This window comes from Daucus carota, chromosome 1 (assembly GCF_001625215.2).
Source record: "Daucus carota subsp. sativus chromosome 1, DH1 v3.0, whole genome shotgun sequence".
Classification (NCBI taxonomy): Eukaryota; Viridiplantae; Streptophyta; class Magnoliopsida; order Apiales; family Apiaceae; genus Daucus; species Daucus carota.
The window spans coordinates 16,415,711-16,434,887 of NC_030381.2; the positions used below are offsets into that span (position 1 = coordinate 16,415,711).

At 34.9% G+C, this 19,177-nt stretch overlaps 3 protein-coding genes across 3 annotated transcripts; 1 reads left to right on the plus strand and 2 right to left on the minus strand.

The window, feature by feature from the left end:
* The first annotated feature begins 33 nt into the window (after positions 1-33).
* LOC108218139 (uncharacterized) lies at positions 34-775 on the plus strand. The gene is made up of 2 exons (XM_017391063.2): positions 34-69; positions 194-775. Exons 1-2 carry the CDS (start codon positions 34-36, stop codon positions 773-775), a joined length of 618 nt encoding a protein of 205 aa, XP_017246552.2.
* A 1,485-nt stretch (positions 776-2,260) lies between these two features.
* Positions 2,261-7,033, minus strand: LOC108218151 (uncharacterized). Its single transcript, XM_064094065.1, has 9 exons — positions 5,953-7,033; positions 5,666-5,866; positions 5,349-5,489; positions 4,184-4,788; positions 3,924-4,101; positions 3,714-3,827; positions 3,463-3,600; positions 2,699-2,782; positions 2,261-2,491 (listed from the first exon to the last, which is right to left on the minus strand). Exons 4-9 carry the CDS (start codon positions 4,747-4,749, stop codon positions 2,261-2,263), a joined length of 1,311 nt encoding a protein of 436 aa, XP_063950135.1. The 5' UTR covers positions 4,750-4,788; positions 5,349-5,489; positions 5,666-5,866; positions 5,953-7,033.
* An 8,124-nt stretch (positions 7,034-15,157) lies between these two features.
* On the minus strand, positions 15,158-18,676 carry LOC108218162 (protein FAR1-RELATED SEQUENCE 6-like). Its single transcript, XM_017391083.1, has 5 exons — positions 18,652-18,676; positions 17,521-18,445; positions 17,034-17,292; positions 16,377-16,934; positions 15,158-15,751 (listed from the first exon to the last, which is right to left on the minus strand). Exons 1-5 carry the CDS (start codon positions 18,674-18,676, stop codon positions 15,158-15,160), a joined length of 2,361 nt encoding a protein of 786 aa, XP_017246572.1.
* Between the last annotated feature and the right edge of the window lie 501 nt (positions 18,677-19,177).

Sequence of the window (19,177 nt, forward strand, 5' to 3'; positions counted from 1 at the left end):
GGGCCAGAAACAAATGGCATTAAAACGTATGTAATGAAGGATGTTAAAATGAAAGATGTTCTGTTTCAGGTAATCTTAGTGCATTATTTGTAATTTCATAATAATTCTATTTCCGTGAAATTATGTATCTTTTTTCTGTGGTGAGTATTCCTGTTTTTTCTAATCTTATTCAATTACTTGTTAACTTTTATAGGTGAAAGTCAGTAAGAGCCATGCTGATTGCTCTTGTAAGAAGTTTCTTCTGTGCGGCATTTTATGTAGGCACGCATTCTGTGCACTTAATCACTTTGAAGTGGTGAAGATACCTAGGCGGCTTGTTCTTAATCGCTGGATGAAGAATGCTGAAAATAAGGTTTCGTTGAAAATGTTTGGTGTATCTGATGATCAGGAAAGCATGGGAGCCATCTCAAAAGAATTGACAAATTTGTGGTTTAATTTTCATAAATGTGTGACTAAAGCAGGAAATGATCTTGATAAACTTAAGCAGGTTAATAAGTCAATTCAAGACTTAAATTCTGAACTTGGTGATGCGAGTGGTGGATTTACAAAGCAAGATTTCATGGCGAACTTGATAGGCAAAAGGCCTACTGGAGACATTAGTATCCAGCCTCCATTGCAATGTAAAAACAAAGGATCCGGTTTAAAAAGGATTGTTGGTGAAAGGGAGAAAGCAATAAATCAAGCCAAGAAAAAGGCCAGGAAATGCAAATTATGTTCCTCAACCTTCCATGACCAAAGGACATGCCCTACCAAGAAGAAAGTTGCAGAAAGTTGATGTTAAAGTGTTTTTGGCCTCTGAAGATGTATATACTAGTACTAGTCAATTCTATAATGTTTTACCTCTGCTTTTTTCAATGTACTGGGATGTTTAGTTAGAATCTTTAATTCATATGTATCTGGTGATTTTGCTTCTATGTGTGGTGATTTTGCTTCCAAATAGGTGACCCACTCTTACTTATAAAGTAAAAAATAAAATTTCACATTTCATGATTCAGGGAATTTTATTTATGCTGTAGTGATGATTTTGCTTCTATGTGTGGTTATTTTGCTTCCAAATAAGTGACCCACTCTTACTTATAAAGTAAAAAATAAAATTTGGCACTCCCTAGTGGTGATTTTATTTATGCTCTAGTGGTGATTTTTATATTCCCTAACAGGTAATTATATTTTTCTTTTCATCCTTTTGAACTTAATTAATAGTCAGTTAATATTTAAGGGTTCATATTTGGTAGACATGGCAATTCGTGCAGATCGTGTACTTTCGTGTCGTGTACCTTTTCGTGTTTTCGTGTCGTGTAGTCAAAGGTCAAACACAAAACCGACCCGTTTAGCGTTCGTGTATTTTCGTGTCATGTACCACTGTTTTCGTGTCGTTCTCGTGTCGTGTTTCGTGTAAAATCGAATTTAAATATAAAAATAAATAAATATATAAATTATTTATTTTTATATAAATTATTTATTTTTATATAAATTATTTATTTACAACCGTTAACATTTAGGGTTTAGGTTTGGGTTGCAGAATGATTAATTCGTACTCTATATTAAATTGGCCGACGGTTAGGGTTTAGGATTGAGGGTGTAGGGCCGGTAGGCCCTACTCCCTCGAGCCTAAACCCTAATGATGCGAGGCTGAAGGGCCGAAGGCCCTGAAGCCGAGACGCCGGCGGAATAAATTATTTTACAACCGTTAACATTTAGGGTTTAGATTTGGGTTGCAGAATGATTAATTCGCACTGTAAATTAAATTCGCACTGTAAATTAAACGGTAGTGAAAGTAGCGTGTTCACTTAAAATAAAATATAAAAAATCAAGACGCTACACAATGTAGTGTTTTGGTTAAAAAAATCAAAACGCTACCCCATGTGCGTCTCTAAATGTCAGTGATGGCCAATTATGGAGTGTTTTGATATTTGGGGCATTACTACCCCAAATTTGGTTATTTGGTGCCGAAACCCACTTATTTTAATTTAATATTGTTTTGATTAACCTGGTACACTATCAAATGCCAAATAAAATTGTCTTCCCACTAATGACTGGAAAATAGATGAGATATCTAAGTTATAAAAATTCCGAGGCAATGTATCACTAGATTAGTTAATAAGGAGTAACAGTTTTCAGCTGCTTTAGATATGATCCAAGCCAATACCGCGTTTCTTTTACATACATTTGAAAAAAGAATAAGAACTAAAGCGCATAACTGTTTCGGCATTTACCAAAAAACTCCTGTTATATTCTTGATTCTATTGCCTACATAATTTTTTCAATCTTCATCGAATAAAACCCTTCCTTTGATCATCTTTTTCCCATGGACACGTGCACCCTTGCGTTTACTTGCTTCAATCACTATACTCATAACTCTCTCAGATGCCATCTTGTTGTATAAAAGTTTTGCTTCATCGAGGATTTTTTGTCTTATCTCATTCAACGGAGAAGCCAAAATAGCATGACAATACTTTGCACGAATCTTATCCAACTGTGTTGTTTGTCCATACTGTAATCAAAAAAAGCATATTCAAAATGAATTAGAGAGATGACAGTATATAACATGTTTATGCGAAAGTACATATTAAAGTTTACTCATATTTTCGGGTTTCAAATCACTTGTCCAGGTCTTCGCATCCCCCATGTAGGTCTCCATGTGTCTCATCAAAAACAATCCACAATCCGTGTCATTTTGAATTGTTTGCCAAGGCATTACCAAGTAAGATGGTTTTAAATTTTTCACCAAATTAGCCAACAAACTTAAGTTGTTCTCCAACAAGTATTTCTCAAAGTGTCGACGCTGCAATATAAATATTTACTGTCATTAAATACTTTAACCTACAAGCTCTCGTAAGACAATAAGGTGCTAGGAAATGTGATTCATTCAGTTACATATCTTTACCACTTCCATTCAATTGAAAGCCCATTTTCTCAGGATTACAGAAAGCCGATTTTCTTCTAGATCACATAGTGGTTAACTAAGAACCCATATATTGAGGTAATATTCAACCTTACTGTCCAAACTGATTTTTTTAGAATAGTGGAGGAAAGAAAGTTCGAACTTGAGACCTCTCCTAATCTAAAACTATCACAGATGATCAACTCATATATAAATACTTTTAACCACATATGACCATATATAAATACTTTTAACTCATATATAAATACTTTTAACCATCACATATGACCTCTCCTAATATAAATATAATCAAAAACAGCCACATAATTTATATAAATACTTTTAACCACCACATAATCACCACATATGTGATGATTATGTGGTGATTTAAATTATACATCCTATAATTTAAACTAAAACAACCGATTTTGCTTCTGTTGTCTACTCAATCATCTATCAGTCAAAAGCATAGTTGATATATATAGGGTACACTGAGCAGTTCGAACATGATCAAAAACAAAATGTATAATGCAATTATAGTGATGATTATTAGCTATGTGGTTGCAAAAACAAAAAAATACCAAAAGTTTAATTCTTGGCCCATAATATTTTCCTGCATTTTTCCCCTGGCGGATGTTGTCTATAACTTCGAATGCTTGCTTCTTTAAGTTGAAGCAGACCAAGTAAAAATGTCTATTTGCATAGACTGGGAAGAACAGCTGCAAGTCATGAAGTTTTGGAAATATCATGCATAAATAATCCTAATCATATAATCATCTATTATTTAACTAAACAATTTTTTTATAGTTTAGTAGGCAAATAAACATTTTACCAAATCACTTCCTTCAAATCTGATATTTGGATATCTATTAAAGAAGTGCTCCATTTCACTTTTAAACATCTGATATTGAGCCTCTTCACTATTCTTATCATCCAATGGTCCTATCTGAAAAATATGAGGTCAAGAAATTAGTACATTATAAATATGAATTTTGTTTTACTAAATTACAGATTTAATAGTTAAAATAAAGAAAGAATTTACCGAAAAAGCAATGTCGAAATAGAGGCGCATTGGGGAATCTGGGGACTTATAGTTTTCCCTGTCGTTCATCAAAATTGACCATATATCTATAACTGAATATGACAATTTTTTCCCAGGACTGAGTGTTCGAATCACTTTTCGGAGGAATTTTTGTTCTTTACACACAAAAATATTTTCCCTGAAATATTTTTATGTTCAGTAGTATAAGAGTTGGGATGCAATTATTTAGTGAGTGATAAGAGGTGATTTAAAGAACTTACAGCTCATCTTTGCCTTCTTGAATCATCCACCTGTAGACAGCAATTTCTTGTCTTGAGTAATGGGAGATGATATTTGTGTTTCGCTGCACATATGGCGACCGGTAAGCTGGTCCCACTTTGATGTCCCTCTTTGTTTTCTTTTCAGGTTCCATATGCTCTTTTCTTGTTTCAACCTCTCCATGCTCCTCCTGCACTTGTTGGCAAATCTGACTTATGCCCAATGAGAACGACGGGTAATCGAAGTCGTCAAAGTCTTTTTCAAACTCTTTTATTCCTTCTGGGGATTTCAACCAAGCAATGATGTCAAGATGATCATCAGCATCGGGAGGTAAATCAACTTGCTCTATTGGCTCATCTCTAACTTCCCCTAGTGAGACATGTTCATCATCGACCAAATCTTCAGGATTACTTGCACTTTCCATCCAATTTTTGTTCGTCTCCATTGCAGTGTTCACCTTTGCCTCCATATCAACAATTTTCTCGTCATCTGGATATAAGTTCTTTGCAATAGCCAACTCAGCATCATATACATTTTTTGCTTCCATCAGTTGGATGTTTGCATCCATTAATAAAGCAACCTTCACATTAAGAGTTTCCCACCAATCCTAATAAAAAAACATTACATACAATAAGTGATAAGACTGTACAATAAAGTCTTACAAATATAGATAAGTTAATCACTATAGGTGAAATTTTGTGGTGATTAAATAATGATTTTGGAAATGGTAAGCTACTGAATATAATAAAAACAGAGTATAGAAATATGAAATTCAATTCCCCTTTCAGTTTGAACAGGGTTATGGTGTATAAATTAAAATCACCCCATAATCATCACATATATGTGATGATTATATGATGATTATAATGTGAATTGTACCTCTATTATGAAAGTCACAATCTAGAATCAACCTCAACTAACAATCACTAATTTCTCTTAAACCACTATCAATTCTCTGACTTACACATACTACTACTCTTTTATTTACAAAAACCAAAACAAGCAATATCTACATTCCACTATCATTTACTGTAGTTTTATTAAAATAGGGTGACTGTGCAAAATTTGATGAGTGGTTCAGATAGTTTATGGTGCATAAACTTAAAGCACCACATAATCATCACATATATGTGGTGATTATGGGGTGATTAAAAATATGAGTTGTACCTCTGTTATGTCATCTGGCTGATCATCTCCACCCGACTGATCATTTCCACACGGATGATTATCTACACCCGGATGATCATCTCCATTATTATTTTGTTCTGCAAAAATTTCTCCATTTTCAGCTTGTCAATCATCTTCCACCTATTATGTGAAATTATGAGTTGTTAGAAACCAATTATGGCAAAAAGTTAGAAATCTCATGGGTGTGAAAAACAATGCCCATGTCCGAGTAGAAAATAGTTTGAAGAACATAACTCGAGTAAACTGGAATTATGGCAAAAATTTAGCAAACTTGTGAGATATGGAAGTGTGTTTACCCATTCCTCTGCAGATTTATGTGCTTGGTTTGATTGTTGAGGAGTTGCATCTCTTAGTATTTTCCCAGAACCAAAAGCACCTGGTTCCAATTCCATGACTTCCCTTTCTTTGAGTTTCTCCTTTGTCCAACCTCTAAAAGCTGGTTGTTTCCTTGGTACTTTTGTGTTTATGTTGAACACAACTCGGTCAACATACAAAATCTGCAATATAAGTAGCATAACAAGTGATTATAATAGTACACACCCATATAAATAAACAAGCAGAAGGCAATTAAAAGTTAACTTACAAGTAGAAATATCATTGGTCCGGTATAGAAAAGTGATGATGTGCGCTTCCACCTTTGCTTTGTAATCACCAAACTCCGTATCAAATATGAAGCCCAGTTATATTTTGCACAATTATCAAGATCGTCATCAAACGAAATTATGGACTGGGCCACAAAGTTGTTTGTGTTTGATCTGATTAGAACATTTGCCATCACCACTAGAAAGTTGATCTTAAATAGGTCATCAACTACCCCACTCTGCCTCATCTTTTCCACCACATCACTTGCTTTAATCAGGCTCTGTCCTTCAGAAACTGAGAATTGTTCTCTCCACTCCAGCAGTCTATCATACCTCGAATCACCTTGCGCCAGCTTAACTTCATGTCCACGACAAGGGAGACCAAGTATCTCATGCACAAGATGATCAGTTATCTTTATTTTGCCGCTTTGGAGTACTAACATGCATTTTTTTTCATCGAAAGCCTCTAGGACTTTATAGGCCAATCTCTGAGGTATCTCCCACAATTCAAAGTCTACTAAACTCCCGAACCCTGCACTCTTCACCCACTCCTCTTGTTCGTCAGATAATGCAGAAATCATATCACATAAAAGTCTAGGAGAGTTTCTAATCTGTGCTATTTCATCTTCCTGTAGAAGTTACAAAAATTATGAATATGAATGTGAATGTGCAACATTATACTAGTGACTATTGTGCATGAGAGCACCAATATTTTTCAGTTGAAAATAAACGATTAGAATATACAACAGGAATGACACTTGGAGTGTAAAATAATCGTACCTTGCTTATAATCTTGTCCCTCTGCTCTATTTTCTGTTTCTGGCCTCCTTTGTTTTTACCTTTATCATTGTTCTCTTTTTGCTTTTTTTTCGGTCGTTCGTCAACTTTGTTAGGCAATCTCTTTTGCACAGCTGTTTTCAACGATTTTCGAGGTGGAGTTTCAAAATCATCGTCAGAGGTAGTTTCAGCAACATTTTTCACTGCACCATAAATTAATTATTAAACAAAAAAGCTCAGCAGTAAAGGCAATACTCAATACTAAATGCAAAAATCTAGAATGCATCAATAAATCTTGGATTTAAATACCTCTGGTTGAGTCTTTCTTTTGTTGTTGAATGATCACCTCCTTGTTACTTCTAGTATTTCTCTTAATGACACTCTCATTAGCCCCCTTTTCATTGCTTTCCACATCAATAGTTATGATCTCGTCGCTTATATTTCTTCTTAGCTTTTGGAGGATAACACGCGCGCTATGTCGTCTTTGAGTGCCTGTAACATTAAATAACATAAAATCAATACTTAAAACATAATGTCAGATGAGCACTACATAATCAATACAAGACTACATAATTTTGCATAAATAGATTGCAGCTCAGGAAAGTGAATATTCTCAGCTTGCCATGGAAGTTGTTATTGAAATAACTGATGACACTAACACAGTAAAAGTCACTGCTACTGGACTGGTAGAAATGGATGTAAAGGCGACCCCAATAGGAGAAAAAGAAAACAAGGTCCACAACTACCATATATCATCAGTAGTTATTTTAATAGTATTTTAGACAGAATGACGTGAGAGGAGAACCATATCACACAAGACGATGACTAAAAGCTGCTAAATCAGCCTCTATCAGAGCCAAAATGCAAAAACATGAATAATTCCGAAATCACTAATCTGTGTGAGGCGCTTATAACATGATACACCACTAACAGATAGTATAAGAACAATTTGAGAAAAGAGCTTCATATTTGGTGGCAAAAAAAGGAAGAAGAAGCCTGGACTACTCTCTTACATGACACCAAAAAAATGAAACAAAAAATAAAAGCACCTCAACGAGATAAAGTCAAAGGTCAAGGTCAAAGTGATACAAGAAGGCACGCAGTTTGCTTGTCTGAGTTTTGCAACTCAGGAGGGAACAGAGCCTTAAAACACATATAGAAGAAACACAGAGTATCTTGCTACAAGTTATTTTACTGTTAAAAATCATGTTAGTTCTATCTCTCTGACCTCTCTACATCCTCGCATAATCACCACACACATGTTAAGACACATTAACGTGCAACAGAGCATTATATAATGCCTACCAACAGATAACTCAGTGAGCTTTTAACAGTGCTTTACTGGCCTAGACACCTTAAAAACCAAACTCTGTCAATTTGTTGTTGAGCTTTACTATGTGATATTATCCAGGCCTTTAAACTCCGTATACTTATAAAATCAACTCCTTATCGCATAAGAAAAAAATCAACACAAAGACAAAAAACACTTTAACATACCAGAATCAAATTATAAAGAATAAAATCACCACAATATCTCACATAAAGACATTATCACTATTCCCACTATTACCACTGTACAATAGTGGCTATTCATGCTCACCAGATCCGGCGACTAGCTCCATTCATCAACTCCGACCACCAACATCATAATAAAAATCACCATATTTAAGTATAAATCACTACAATAATCACAACCACCACCATCTACAAACCACCAAATCTGAAAAATCACTAATTACAAAGTAAAATCGCTGAAAATGAACAAGAGAGAGATGGAAGAGATTGAACAGATGTGTATGTATATAATCGCCATGGTGATGCGCGCGGAGGAAAGGCTAGGCCTGGTGTGAATGAGGCAGTGGAAAATCGCCGGAATTGTTGGAAACATCAGAAATAATAGTTTCCGCGTGGTGATGTAGCGATGTCGGCGACCACTGCGATGCCGGTGAGCCTGTCTTGCTGCTGCAGTGCGAGAGAGAGTGCGGCCTGCCGTGTTGCTGGAGAGAGAGATCTGTCGATATGATGTTCGGTGGCAGTGGTGTGCGTGATGGTGGTGTGCTGATGTGCGACAATGGTGGTGAGTGGGGCTGGGGTGGGGGTGGTTGGTGGGGAATGGGTAGAGATGAAGTATAAGTTTAGAATATAAAATGTTGGGTTGTGATTTAATTTAGGGATAAAATTGTGCGGCTGAGATTAGATCTCATATCTCACATTAGCTGGGGTTCTCATTTGAGCACAAGCCTATATATATATATATATAAAGGGTAACACTCCATAGCATACCCTCTTATATGGAGTTATACATAATATATATTCTATTATATTTTTTATGAAATATAATTGCAAATTTTGATTATTAAACCGAAAACGAAGTTATACAATTTTTTTATTCAAAAGATTATGCAATATCTCAACATGATTCTATAACAGAATAATAATCATCCAGAATTATTCTGTTGTAGAATCAGTTTCGAAAATATACTTTTTTTAATCAAATTTTAAGTGTTAAATTACTTAAAATAGATATATTTTATAGTATTCTATATTAGAATCACGTTTTATATGTATTCTATAACAGAATTTATAATAAAATTGATGATTTATAGTGGCGCACTATGTAACTCCATATAAGGAGTCCCTATCTGGAATGTTGGCATATATATATATATATATATATATATATATATATATATATATATATATATATATATATATATATATATATATGGGCTTACTCCAATAGAAACTAAATTAGCCTAGAAACTAGAAACTAGTATCTGACCAATTTTTTATCACTATTTTTGACTGCAAATATCACTCGTTTGTACATCACAAATCACTATTTCCTATACAAGAAATCTCAGAAATATAGATATATAAATATACATATATGCAACATATGTCATCATCATCTTCACTCATACCACATTAATGAACCTCCGGGCATCATTATCAACCCATTCCACTGCTACCGCGGTCACCTATACCCACGATTGACCTACCACCGCTTGTCACCATAACTTGCCATTACTAGTGATTATTTACCACCACCACACAACTCATCTCATCATTTTTTTACCATCATAGACCTCCTACAACTATAATTGATCATCAATAATCGATAACCACTAGCAAACATAAGTAAATTTTCTCAATTATCAATAATAAAAATTGCTAATTTAACTGCATAAAATAGTGATAAATAGCGTATAAACGAGTGATATTAGTAGTTATAAATAGTGATCATGGGAGTGGTTTCTAGTTTCTAGAATAACATTAGTTTCTATTTGATCACTTGCCTATATATATATATATATAGGGGCCTTCTCCTTGAGGATCCACTATAAATAGTAACTTAGTAACTCTTTACGAGAGCCAATGATATATGAAAGAAGGAGCGGTCAAGTTTAAAAACATAGACAAGACACGGCATAAAAATAGGGAGAGACACGTGCATACACCCAAACCCTGGAAACAAGGACATGACTTCTACGTAGTAGGGATTTATGTTATGTAGTTGTTTTTGTGTATGGATTAATTATTAATATAATATAAAACTATGTTTATTATAAAATTTAAAACTATTAAGACATAGATGATTTTTGAAAAATACATAACACATGTTCTGTATTTTAAATCCTATGTTCTGTATTATTTTTTGTGTACTGTAATTGATTCATATAAATTTAGCAAAAAAAAAAAAAATTGATTCATATAAGTTAAAATTATTAAGAAATAGATGATTTTAAAAAATACATAACACGCCGTAAAAAAATATGAAACTTATGATATGTTCTGTATTTCAATTCTTATGTTCTGTATTATTTTTTGTGTACTGTAATTGATTTAAATAATTTTGTAAATGTTATTTTTTGACGTTACTATACTTTTTATTTTGTTCTGTAATTTATATTTTGCTATTTTAGTTTTCATATATTTTTTAAATTTTTTATGTCATACATAGATGTGTATAAAACATATAATTTTAAATAGTCTTATAAAATATAGAACATATAAATTAATATTATAAAAAATAGATAAATTTAAATTAATATTATTAGAATTACTGAACACATGTTCTGTAAAAAAATGCATAATAGTATATGTGAAATAAGTGTTGCTTAATATAAAAAGTAAAATTAAATATATAAATAAACAAGGATATGTTCAGAATATACTATAGTTTTGATGTATTTTAATATAGTAATATAGTTTAAGAGCATACCCAAAAAATTAAAAAGATAGATCATAAAAAATATGATAATTTAAAAATATATATATTAATAATACGAAATATAAAATCAAATTAAAAAAGTATATGTGAATATGTGGTTACACGCGTGCTTAAGTGTCTGGGTGTTAGGTTTACAGTTACACGCATGTAGATGTATTGTATGGCTCAGATCAAAAGTTACCAAGTTACTCGCTGAAGGGAGTTCCTCGTTGAACCATCCCCTATATATATATATATATATATATATATATATATATAGGGGAGGGTTCTGGTACAAACTTACAAACTTACAAACTTTTTTTGTTCAACACATATATAACTTGAGTTCAACATTTTTTTAACATATTTTGTTGAACATCGATTAAAATAGTGGTGGAGAAGTACGTAATCCAATTTTTAAATGTAAGAACTAAGGTAAACATGTTATATAACTAATATTTATGTTTCTAGACCCTACCCAAACCCCAGAGGTATAGTTTAAACATCTTTTTAGATATGTTCAACACAATGATAATTAGTGTTCAACACCCGATGTTGAACCCCAGTTATAAATGTGTTGAAAACGCGATTTATTTATGCGTTATTTTTAAAAATTGTGATGTTTTTTGAAGAATTTTCAACATGGATACTTTATATAACTAAGGATTAACACGATGGGAGAATAAAAAAAAGTTTGTAAGTTTGTAACTTAAAAAAGTTTTTATTTGATCCTATCCCTATATATATATATATATGAGTTTGGCTCCTTGGAGTACAAAATAAATGGAGTACTTGGAGTACATGCCTAGAACCGTTAGATAAGTTTTGATCCTACGGATGATATTTAAAGCAGAGTGTTTTTTTTTTAATTTTTAAAAACATAAAAGACAGTATAAGAATCCGTATGCGTATACTGCGGTTTCTTTCAATCCCCCAACCCACTCCCGAGTTGCAGTTACTTGTAGTGCGGGATTTTCTCCTCCAAAATTGGTGCTCGAAAGATATCGATTCGCACTTGCAATCGGAGGATAAGAGCGGCGCAACAGCACAGAACAAAGCGAAAGATGAGTGAAGGTACGGTGTTCTGCACAAACACTTAATCTGTCCATCACTTGAGTTGCATGTAATCAGATTGTTACTTTTCGACACTGTCAAGGTAATCTCTTTAATGGGATCATTGTTCTGCTTGCTTTGGAGGGCTTAGGGGGGAAGGTTGTAATTTGTGATTGCGAGTTAGTGCCTGCATGACATTGTTGGGTTCTTTGAGATTTTTTTTTAGTAGACAATGTCCTGTAGTGTGTGATAGTGAGTTTAGTTCCGGAATTGTTGAATGATTGAATGTCTGGGCTTAAGTATTTAATTCTGTGATTTATTTTATACGCCTTGCGGTGGATGAGCATTCTCTGTAATTTTGCCCTTTGCTTTTTTGTCCTGCGAAATTGTAAGTATTTGGTGCTGCAACTTGCTTAGAGCACATTATTTTTGTCTTGTTTTTATATTTGGTGTAGCAAGCTGTTAATATTCTGTCCTCAGTGTAGCCATCAAAAAAATGGAGCGTTTTTTTTGTGACTAAGTTAAGGTTATTATTTTGTTAAGTTCTTCATTTTTTCGTTACTGGAAACTGTGTGCAAGTTGCACTCAATGAGAATTTTGTCTTTCGAAATTGTTATTATTTAGTCCTGCAAATTGATCGTGTTCATTAATTTCTTGCTGCAAATTGCTAATATTGTGTTCTAGTGGCATTATTATGCACAGTATATTATTTAACTTTATCTGAAACGTATCTTATGTGTAAAAATTTGTTTTGCAGCCATATATGGCGCGATTTGAGACTAATCTCCAGGACTTGGAAGTGGTGTACAACAGGTGTCTTACAAATTTCATAGATAGCTTAGCTCTTTTCCCTCAGAATAGAAAATTATCTGAGTTGAAGAAAAGATACAAATTGTTCTTCAAAATGTTTGGAGAGTCAAGTCCTGTAACTAAAAGTCTGTCAAACACTACTGCGCAAATGGGTGTAAAAGCAGCAGCAGGGGTAGAGGGCGTTGTCAGTGAGCCGAGTTTCTCTTTGGGACTGTCGCAGTTATTCCCCAAAAATCTTGGGCGCGATATGGAGAGTTGCGAGAAAACTCCACAATTGGTTACTCATGCGAGAAATCTAGTATCGGAAGATAGTGTGTTGCCTGCCGAAGACAGGCCTGCAAAAATCAGGCCACGGCGTGGTATGTTGCCTTCAGCAAGCTGCCGATCTCCATATGTGACCCGTGTCACTGATATTAGCAACCACACCTTAACCTCAGAAGAGAAGGACGTGTGGAACTGGCTGTGCAAGGACAAAAGCAATGAAAAGTGAGGATTGTCTAATATGAATTAAAGATATAGGAGTTAAACTTTTGAACTTACCATGAACTAATATTGCAGGGAGCACATCTTCGCATGGAGGGATAGAGGTTGTACAAAAGCGCACTTTCATTCCTTGGAGGATAATCAGCTCGTGGAGTCTACTGTCATTGATACTTGGACGCATATGTTAAATGAAAGTGAGATCCTAAGATCAGCTGCATCACCTCTGCGTTTGTTCCTAACGAGTGAAACAACGGTAATACTGCAAAGCTAACAGTACATTAAATGTATTGAAGTATTGTGATTCCTATTTTAATTTGTGATGTGCTTCACTTGACTGTGTAGTATGGTCCTCTGCTAATGGATGGAAGTGACACGGATAGGAGGTTGGACCGCTACATGGCATTTGATGATAATATGGATGTGGTTATGAATATGGTTAACGAGGTCCACAACAAACGATATGACATTTCTGACTTTGACATGGTACATCTCGCACTTTTATAAGTTTGTCTAGCTTATTTATAACTATGATAAATGCTATTGTATAAATGATGCTGCTCTCCTGCATTTTAGTTCTACTTTCCAATTTTCACCGGAGCACATCATTTCATTGTGTGTTACAACATAAAGAAGCCGAGTTGGGAGATTATAGACAACCGAGTTCAAACCATGTCTATAGAGGATACATATGGCGATCTCCTTCCAAGATTGGTAAGAATGTCCTGTATATGTAATACATACGACTACAGTCAAAAGAATAATGCATAAAACACTACCAATTGCTTTTTTGGATTTTGCTAATTGTAATGCATTTTGCAGCATGACCTCTTCATTCATTTCTTGCTCTGTAACCGTCCGCCTAAGTATTCAGAAATCGTAAACCTAAAGCCGCAAGTGTTGAAAATGAGTTGGCAGACCGTGGACAACTCAGTTGACTGTGGAGTATTTGTAATGAGACACCTTGAGTCGTACATGGGAAATCCGATGTCATGGAAGAGTGGCCTGCGAACAGAAGTGGTAAGCACTAGTGCCTATAAATAGGGTGTTATAACTTACAAATGGCAGCTCTCTGGCATCTACTTATTGTCTATGAAATTGTTTTGCAGGAAAATCAGAAGAGTGTCCTCCACAAGCTGAGAGTCATTTATGCTCACCGAATGCTGACATGGTCGCAGAACAAAAAGAGGCACAGAGTCCTGAATTACCTTGTCAAGTTTAGTATGAGCAAGTTGCAACAAAAGTGAACTAAAATTTCTTTATTCCTAAGTAATTGTAATTTATAGTTGGATGTGTCTATCTAGTGACTTCGTTCTTATTGGGGATAACATTTGAGAATTCTTCTAGGTTTTGGTTATTTGAAGTAATACAGTTGCAACATTTGCATGTCCTTCTATATACCATGCATGTTAAACCCTTACATCTATAAATGTTTTTAAGTCTTTCAGTGTACTACAGCTTTTATCCACATGACATCCATAGTTTGTTAGTCCTATAAAATATGATGGCAAGCCTAAATATTTAAAATCTAACACTTCTGAAAAGAGAATCACAATACTGAATGAGAGGTATCCTGTATGTGCCATACACCTGTACTAACTAAAAAACTGTATATCCAGAGGACATAATTACCAAACTCTTTTACATTTAACCGGCTGAGAACACATATATACCAACACATTCTAACTTTTCAGATAAGTAAACACGTAGAGAACATGACACTAATGTTCCTCAACTTGAATTGTATGACTAGGTAATTGCAAGCCCTTTGTAACACTGGATTAAAAAACATAGTAGCATTTGACAACCAATTATACAAGTATTTTTTTAGAAAATGACAATGTAAAAATGAACGATTACAAAAAAAATGCAGCCTAGGATGTAGATACATTTTTCCCTTCTGGACAGGTACGAGAATTGTGCCTCGCAAACTTGTTGCAGGTGCTGCATTTCCTTGTCCCCTGGTTCTCTATCGAGATCTCACGGCTACTTTTTATCCTGCTTCCACACCCTTTGTTCCGGCTTATATTTGGATTCCTTACAGATATATCAGGTGCAGTCGCGGGACCAATAAACTTGTCGGCTCTGTTGGAACTATTATCTATGTTGCATGAACCTTTCTTTTCAGATAGTGACGAGTGAACTGTGTTTAGTCCATTAAGAACAATATCAAGGAACTCTTCGCTTTCTCCAGCCACACTAATGCAATTATTGAATTCAAACCATGCACGAGTCCTTTTCAGCTTTGCTCTGTCACGGTCTACGCATGTGCCACCATTGTTGCTTGAACCTAGAAATGAATGGTTTCTAATTGCATTTTTCTGCCAGCGCGGTTTGACGAAAGCACGAGGTATCTGTTTTATACCGCATTGGTGAAGTGCAGCAAACGCATGTCGACACAAATAGCCCCTTCGGAAAAATAATTTACAGCTACAGGTAACGTGGCTGTCCTGGTGGCGTACAGAGACCTGCAATAGAGGGATAAAAAGGTTTTACTAAGCAGCAAGATTAAACATAAGCCGCGGGACTGTAAAATAATTGTAGGAGTAAAAACAAAAAGAGTGAGACTAGTATAAAAATCTAAAGCATCCTTCTGCAATATGGTTAATGAACATCAGTACATAAAAAATGATGATTGGGAAACATGACATTAGAATTGAGTAGGTAAATGACAGTATACTTTAACAAGCTCATTGATCCGATAAAATAGTAAGCTAACATGGTTAAGACATTGAATAAATTGTTTGCAGATACAGTAAACATTTAATAAAATGTAATAATTGGAGTCTAAGAAAATAGCAAAGTTGGGAAAGCATGATGAACTAGCAGTAAGAGAAGTTATGTATACTTCAAATAAACTCAAATGACACTACACACTGAAGAACACAAATAATCAATTACCTTGCACACGCTAATAATTCTAAAAACTAAATTGTTCTGTCAAAGTGTAGCATAAACAATGGCAGGACTAAAAAATGCAGCAGAAAACATATGAATGGGGACATGAGAAGCCATAAATAATATGTCACGCAAAATAGCAGTAGACCATTAATTCTGATACAAAAGTACAGAGCTAGTCAAAAACAAAAGTACCTCAAAAACCTGATCATTAAGCAGCTCATCTTTACATTTAAAATAGCGATACTCATCATCTCTGGACATGTCGGACATAATTGTGTGGAAACATCCTGACTTTATCTCTTCCCTTATCATGTAATAAAGCTCGAGGGTGTATACATTCGAAGCATCTGACTCTATGCTCATTGACGTAGCAGCTAATGGAATCTGCTCAGATCTCCTCTCGTCATCCGCATTTCTCAAACGCTGCTTGTCCATGGCACTTTCGAAGCTTGAGTAAAACTCAACTAATGTGTCACCACTTTCATGATAATGCTGGAAAAAGAAATTGGAACTCTCTGATCTAGATGTGGTTCTTAACAGTCCAGCCATTTCAATATCGGAAAAAAAGGCTGGGATCCATTTATCTCGGATGCTAAACATTTCGGATAACCACACATTAGACTCTAATTTGAACTCGGATATAACACCTTTCCAGCGTTCTTCAAAAGCTTCAGGTGTAAGGTGATCAGAATACACTGCAGACTTTAGCTTTTCTACAAAATTCTTATTAGAAGCCAGTTTGGGACCAACCTACATAAACAAAATAGTGCAATAGTGTTACATAATAGTGCAATAGTGTTACAAAACCAGTTTCGGAAACAGATTATATTGCAAAACTTGATGACTTACTTTTAGAGGCAATTTATTCATAATATGCCACATACAAAGACGATGCTTTGTGGAAGGCCACCATTTCTCCAGGGCTTTTCTTATTGCAGGGCATTGATCAGTAATCACACATGAAGGTGCTCGTCCCATTGCTGTCTTGAATGTGTTAATCAGCCACTTAAAACTTTTATATTTTTCATTCGATAGAAGTCCAGCCGCGAAAGTCACATTCTTCCAATGATTGTCAACGCCCGTAAAAGGGACAAAAACCATGTTGTACCTGGACACAAGAGGAACAAAATAGAGGCACGTCATATATGAAACAAGGACAACTCATAAATTATTGCAATTGCAAGCTGAAAATACAAGATCATGTCTAGTAAATGTAAGATAAAAAAATGTAACAGATAGTAACATGTAGGAAGCTTCAAGATGTTTACATGTAAAACAACATTGTAAAACAAAATGCATAAGCGTGGTAGCACTACAGATAGGTAAGAAAGCTCACTTATTAGTGCGAAATGTAGGATCAAATGAGACGATGTCGCCAAAAACTTCGTAATTTGCTTGACCAATGGCATCGGTCCAAAAAAGTCCAGTCAAATGACCTTTCATATCAACTTTGTAATCATAGTAGAACGAATTTTCAGGTTTGCTCCTACGATCCTTCATTTTTCCAAGTAACTTGTCGGTGTCATGATCCCCAATACGGACTTTCACATCCCTCGAAAAATTCTTAAAGTCAGAAATAGTTGCACCGACATTCTCGTATGACCCAGTCATTTCTTTTACCAAACTATGGGCTCGTGTTGCACCTATGTTAGCCCGGGCACAGTCCATTATAAATTGTTGATGAGCATGAGACACATGCCTGTTACACCGTAAAAACATGCGTCCAGCGCCTGAAACAAAAGGGTGATTGTGTTCCTCAATAAAACCCATGAGTACAAAACCACGGTTACCAGCAGTCTTCAACACAACCTGCGCTGGACAATTGCATCGTTTAGATGTTGTCTTCCTGAAGGGACCTTCAACAACATTACCTTCATCATCTAACAATTTTTTGGGCCTGGGAGAACCACCTCGATTGCATATTAAATATTTGGCATACAAATTCCCAAACCTATCAGTTCTTTTCGTATACTTCCTCACATCAAAGCCACATATACGGCCATATTCCTTGTAAAAGATAAATGCATCCTCCAACGTAGGGTAATGCTGATTTAATTGAGGTTTCTTACTATCTTCACAAATAGGAGTCCAAAATTTAACACCGTCAGGGGATGTAAAACACACGGACTCAGGACTATGTCCCTCATTCTGTTCTTCCCCCTCTTGATCAGAATCAGAACTACAGGAGCTTTCGGAATTTTGCGGCTCTATTTCGTAATCAGTCTGATCTGACTCAGAACTTTCAATGTGTGGAATTACATCTGACAAAAATAAACCAACAAAGAAGTATTCAATATTTAATCAAGCTAATCGAGCAAAAAGATTGGATGTAACATTAGATCAAGTACTTGGCATGCTTGGCATCTTATCACGAATGTTATATTAAGAATTACTCTACAAACCATCACGCAAACAAATCATACATATAAGGACATTTAGTTTCAAATTGTAAGCAATCGAAACCTACCAATGTGTTCGTGGGCAACTTCCATAATTACCCGTTCGGCAAGATCACGATAGAAAATTGAAATGCAACGGAACAATATAACTCGGCAGTGTAGTAGTGATGAACTGTAGGACATATTATCTCCATGAAGAAGGGTTTGGTAGAGATAGACAAAGCAGAACGACAATAACTGCAGGCTACAATCGTGGAACTGCGGTAACTGCCCACTATTTTATTTTAATACGTATGTATCCAATCCAATCAAATACGTAGAGTATACAGCTGGTTTAAAAAAATTAAAAAACAATTTAATCTGGACCACAGGATTATTAGAAAATGGACGGCAGATTGCTTGTCCTCCAAAACTCCAAAAAATGTTTGTACTCCACTGAACTTTATTCTATATATATATATATATATATATATATATATATATATATATATATATATATGCGCGCGCGTGTATGTATGAATACCAATATATAATGAATAATGACAAATAAAATTAGACACGCTTATAACAATATCAGATCACGAGGACTGCGTT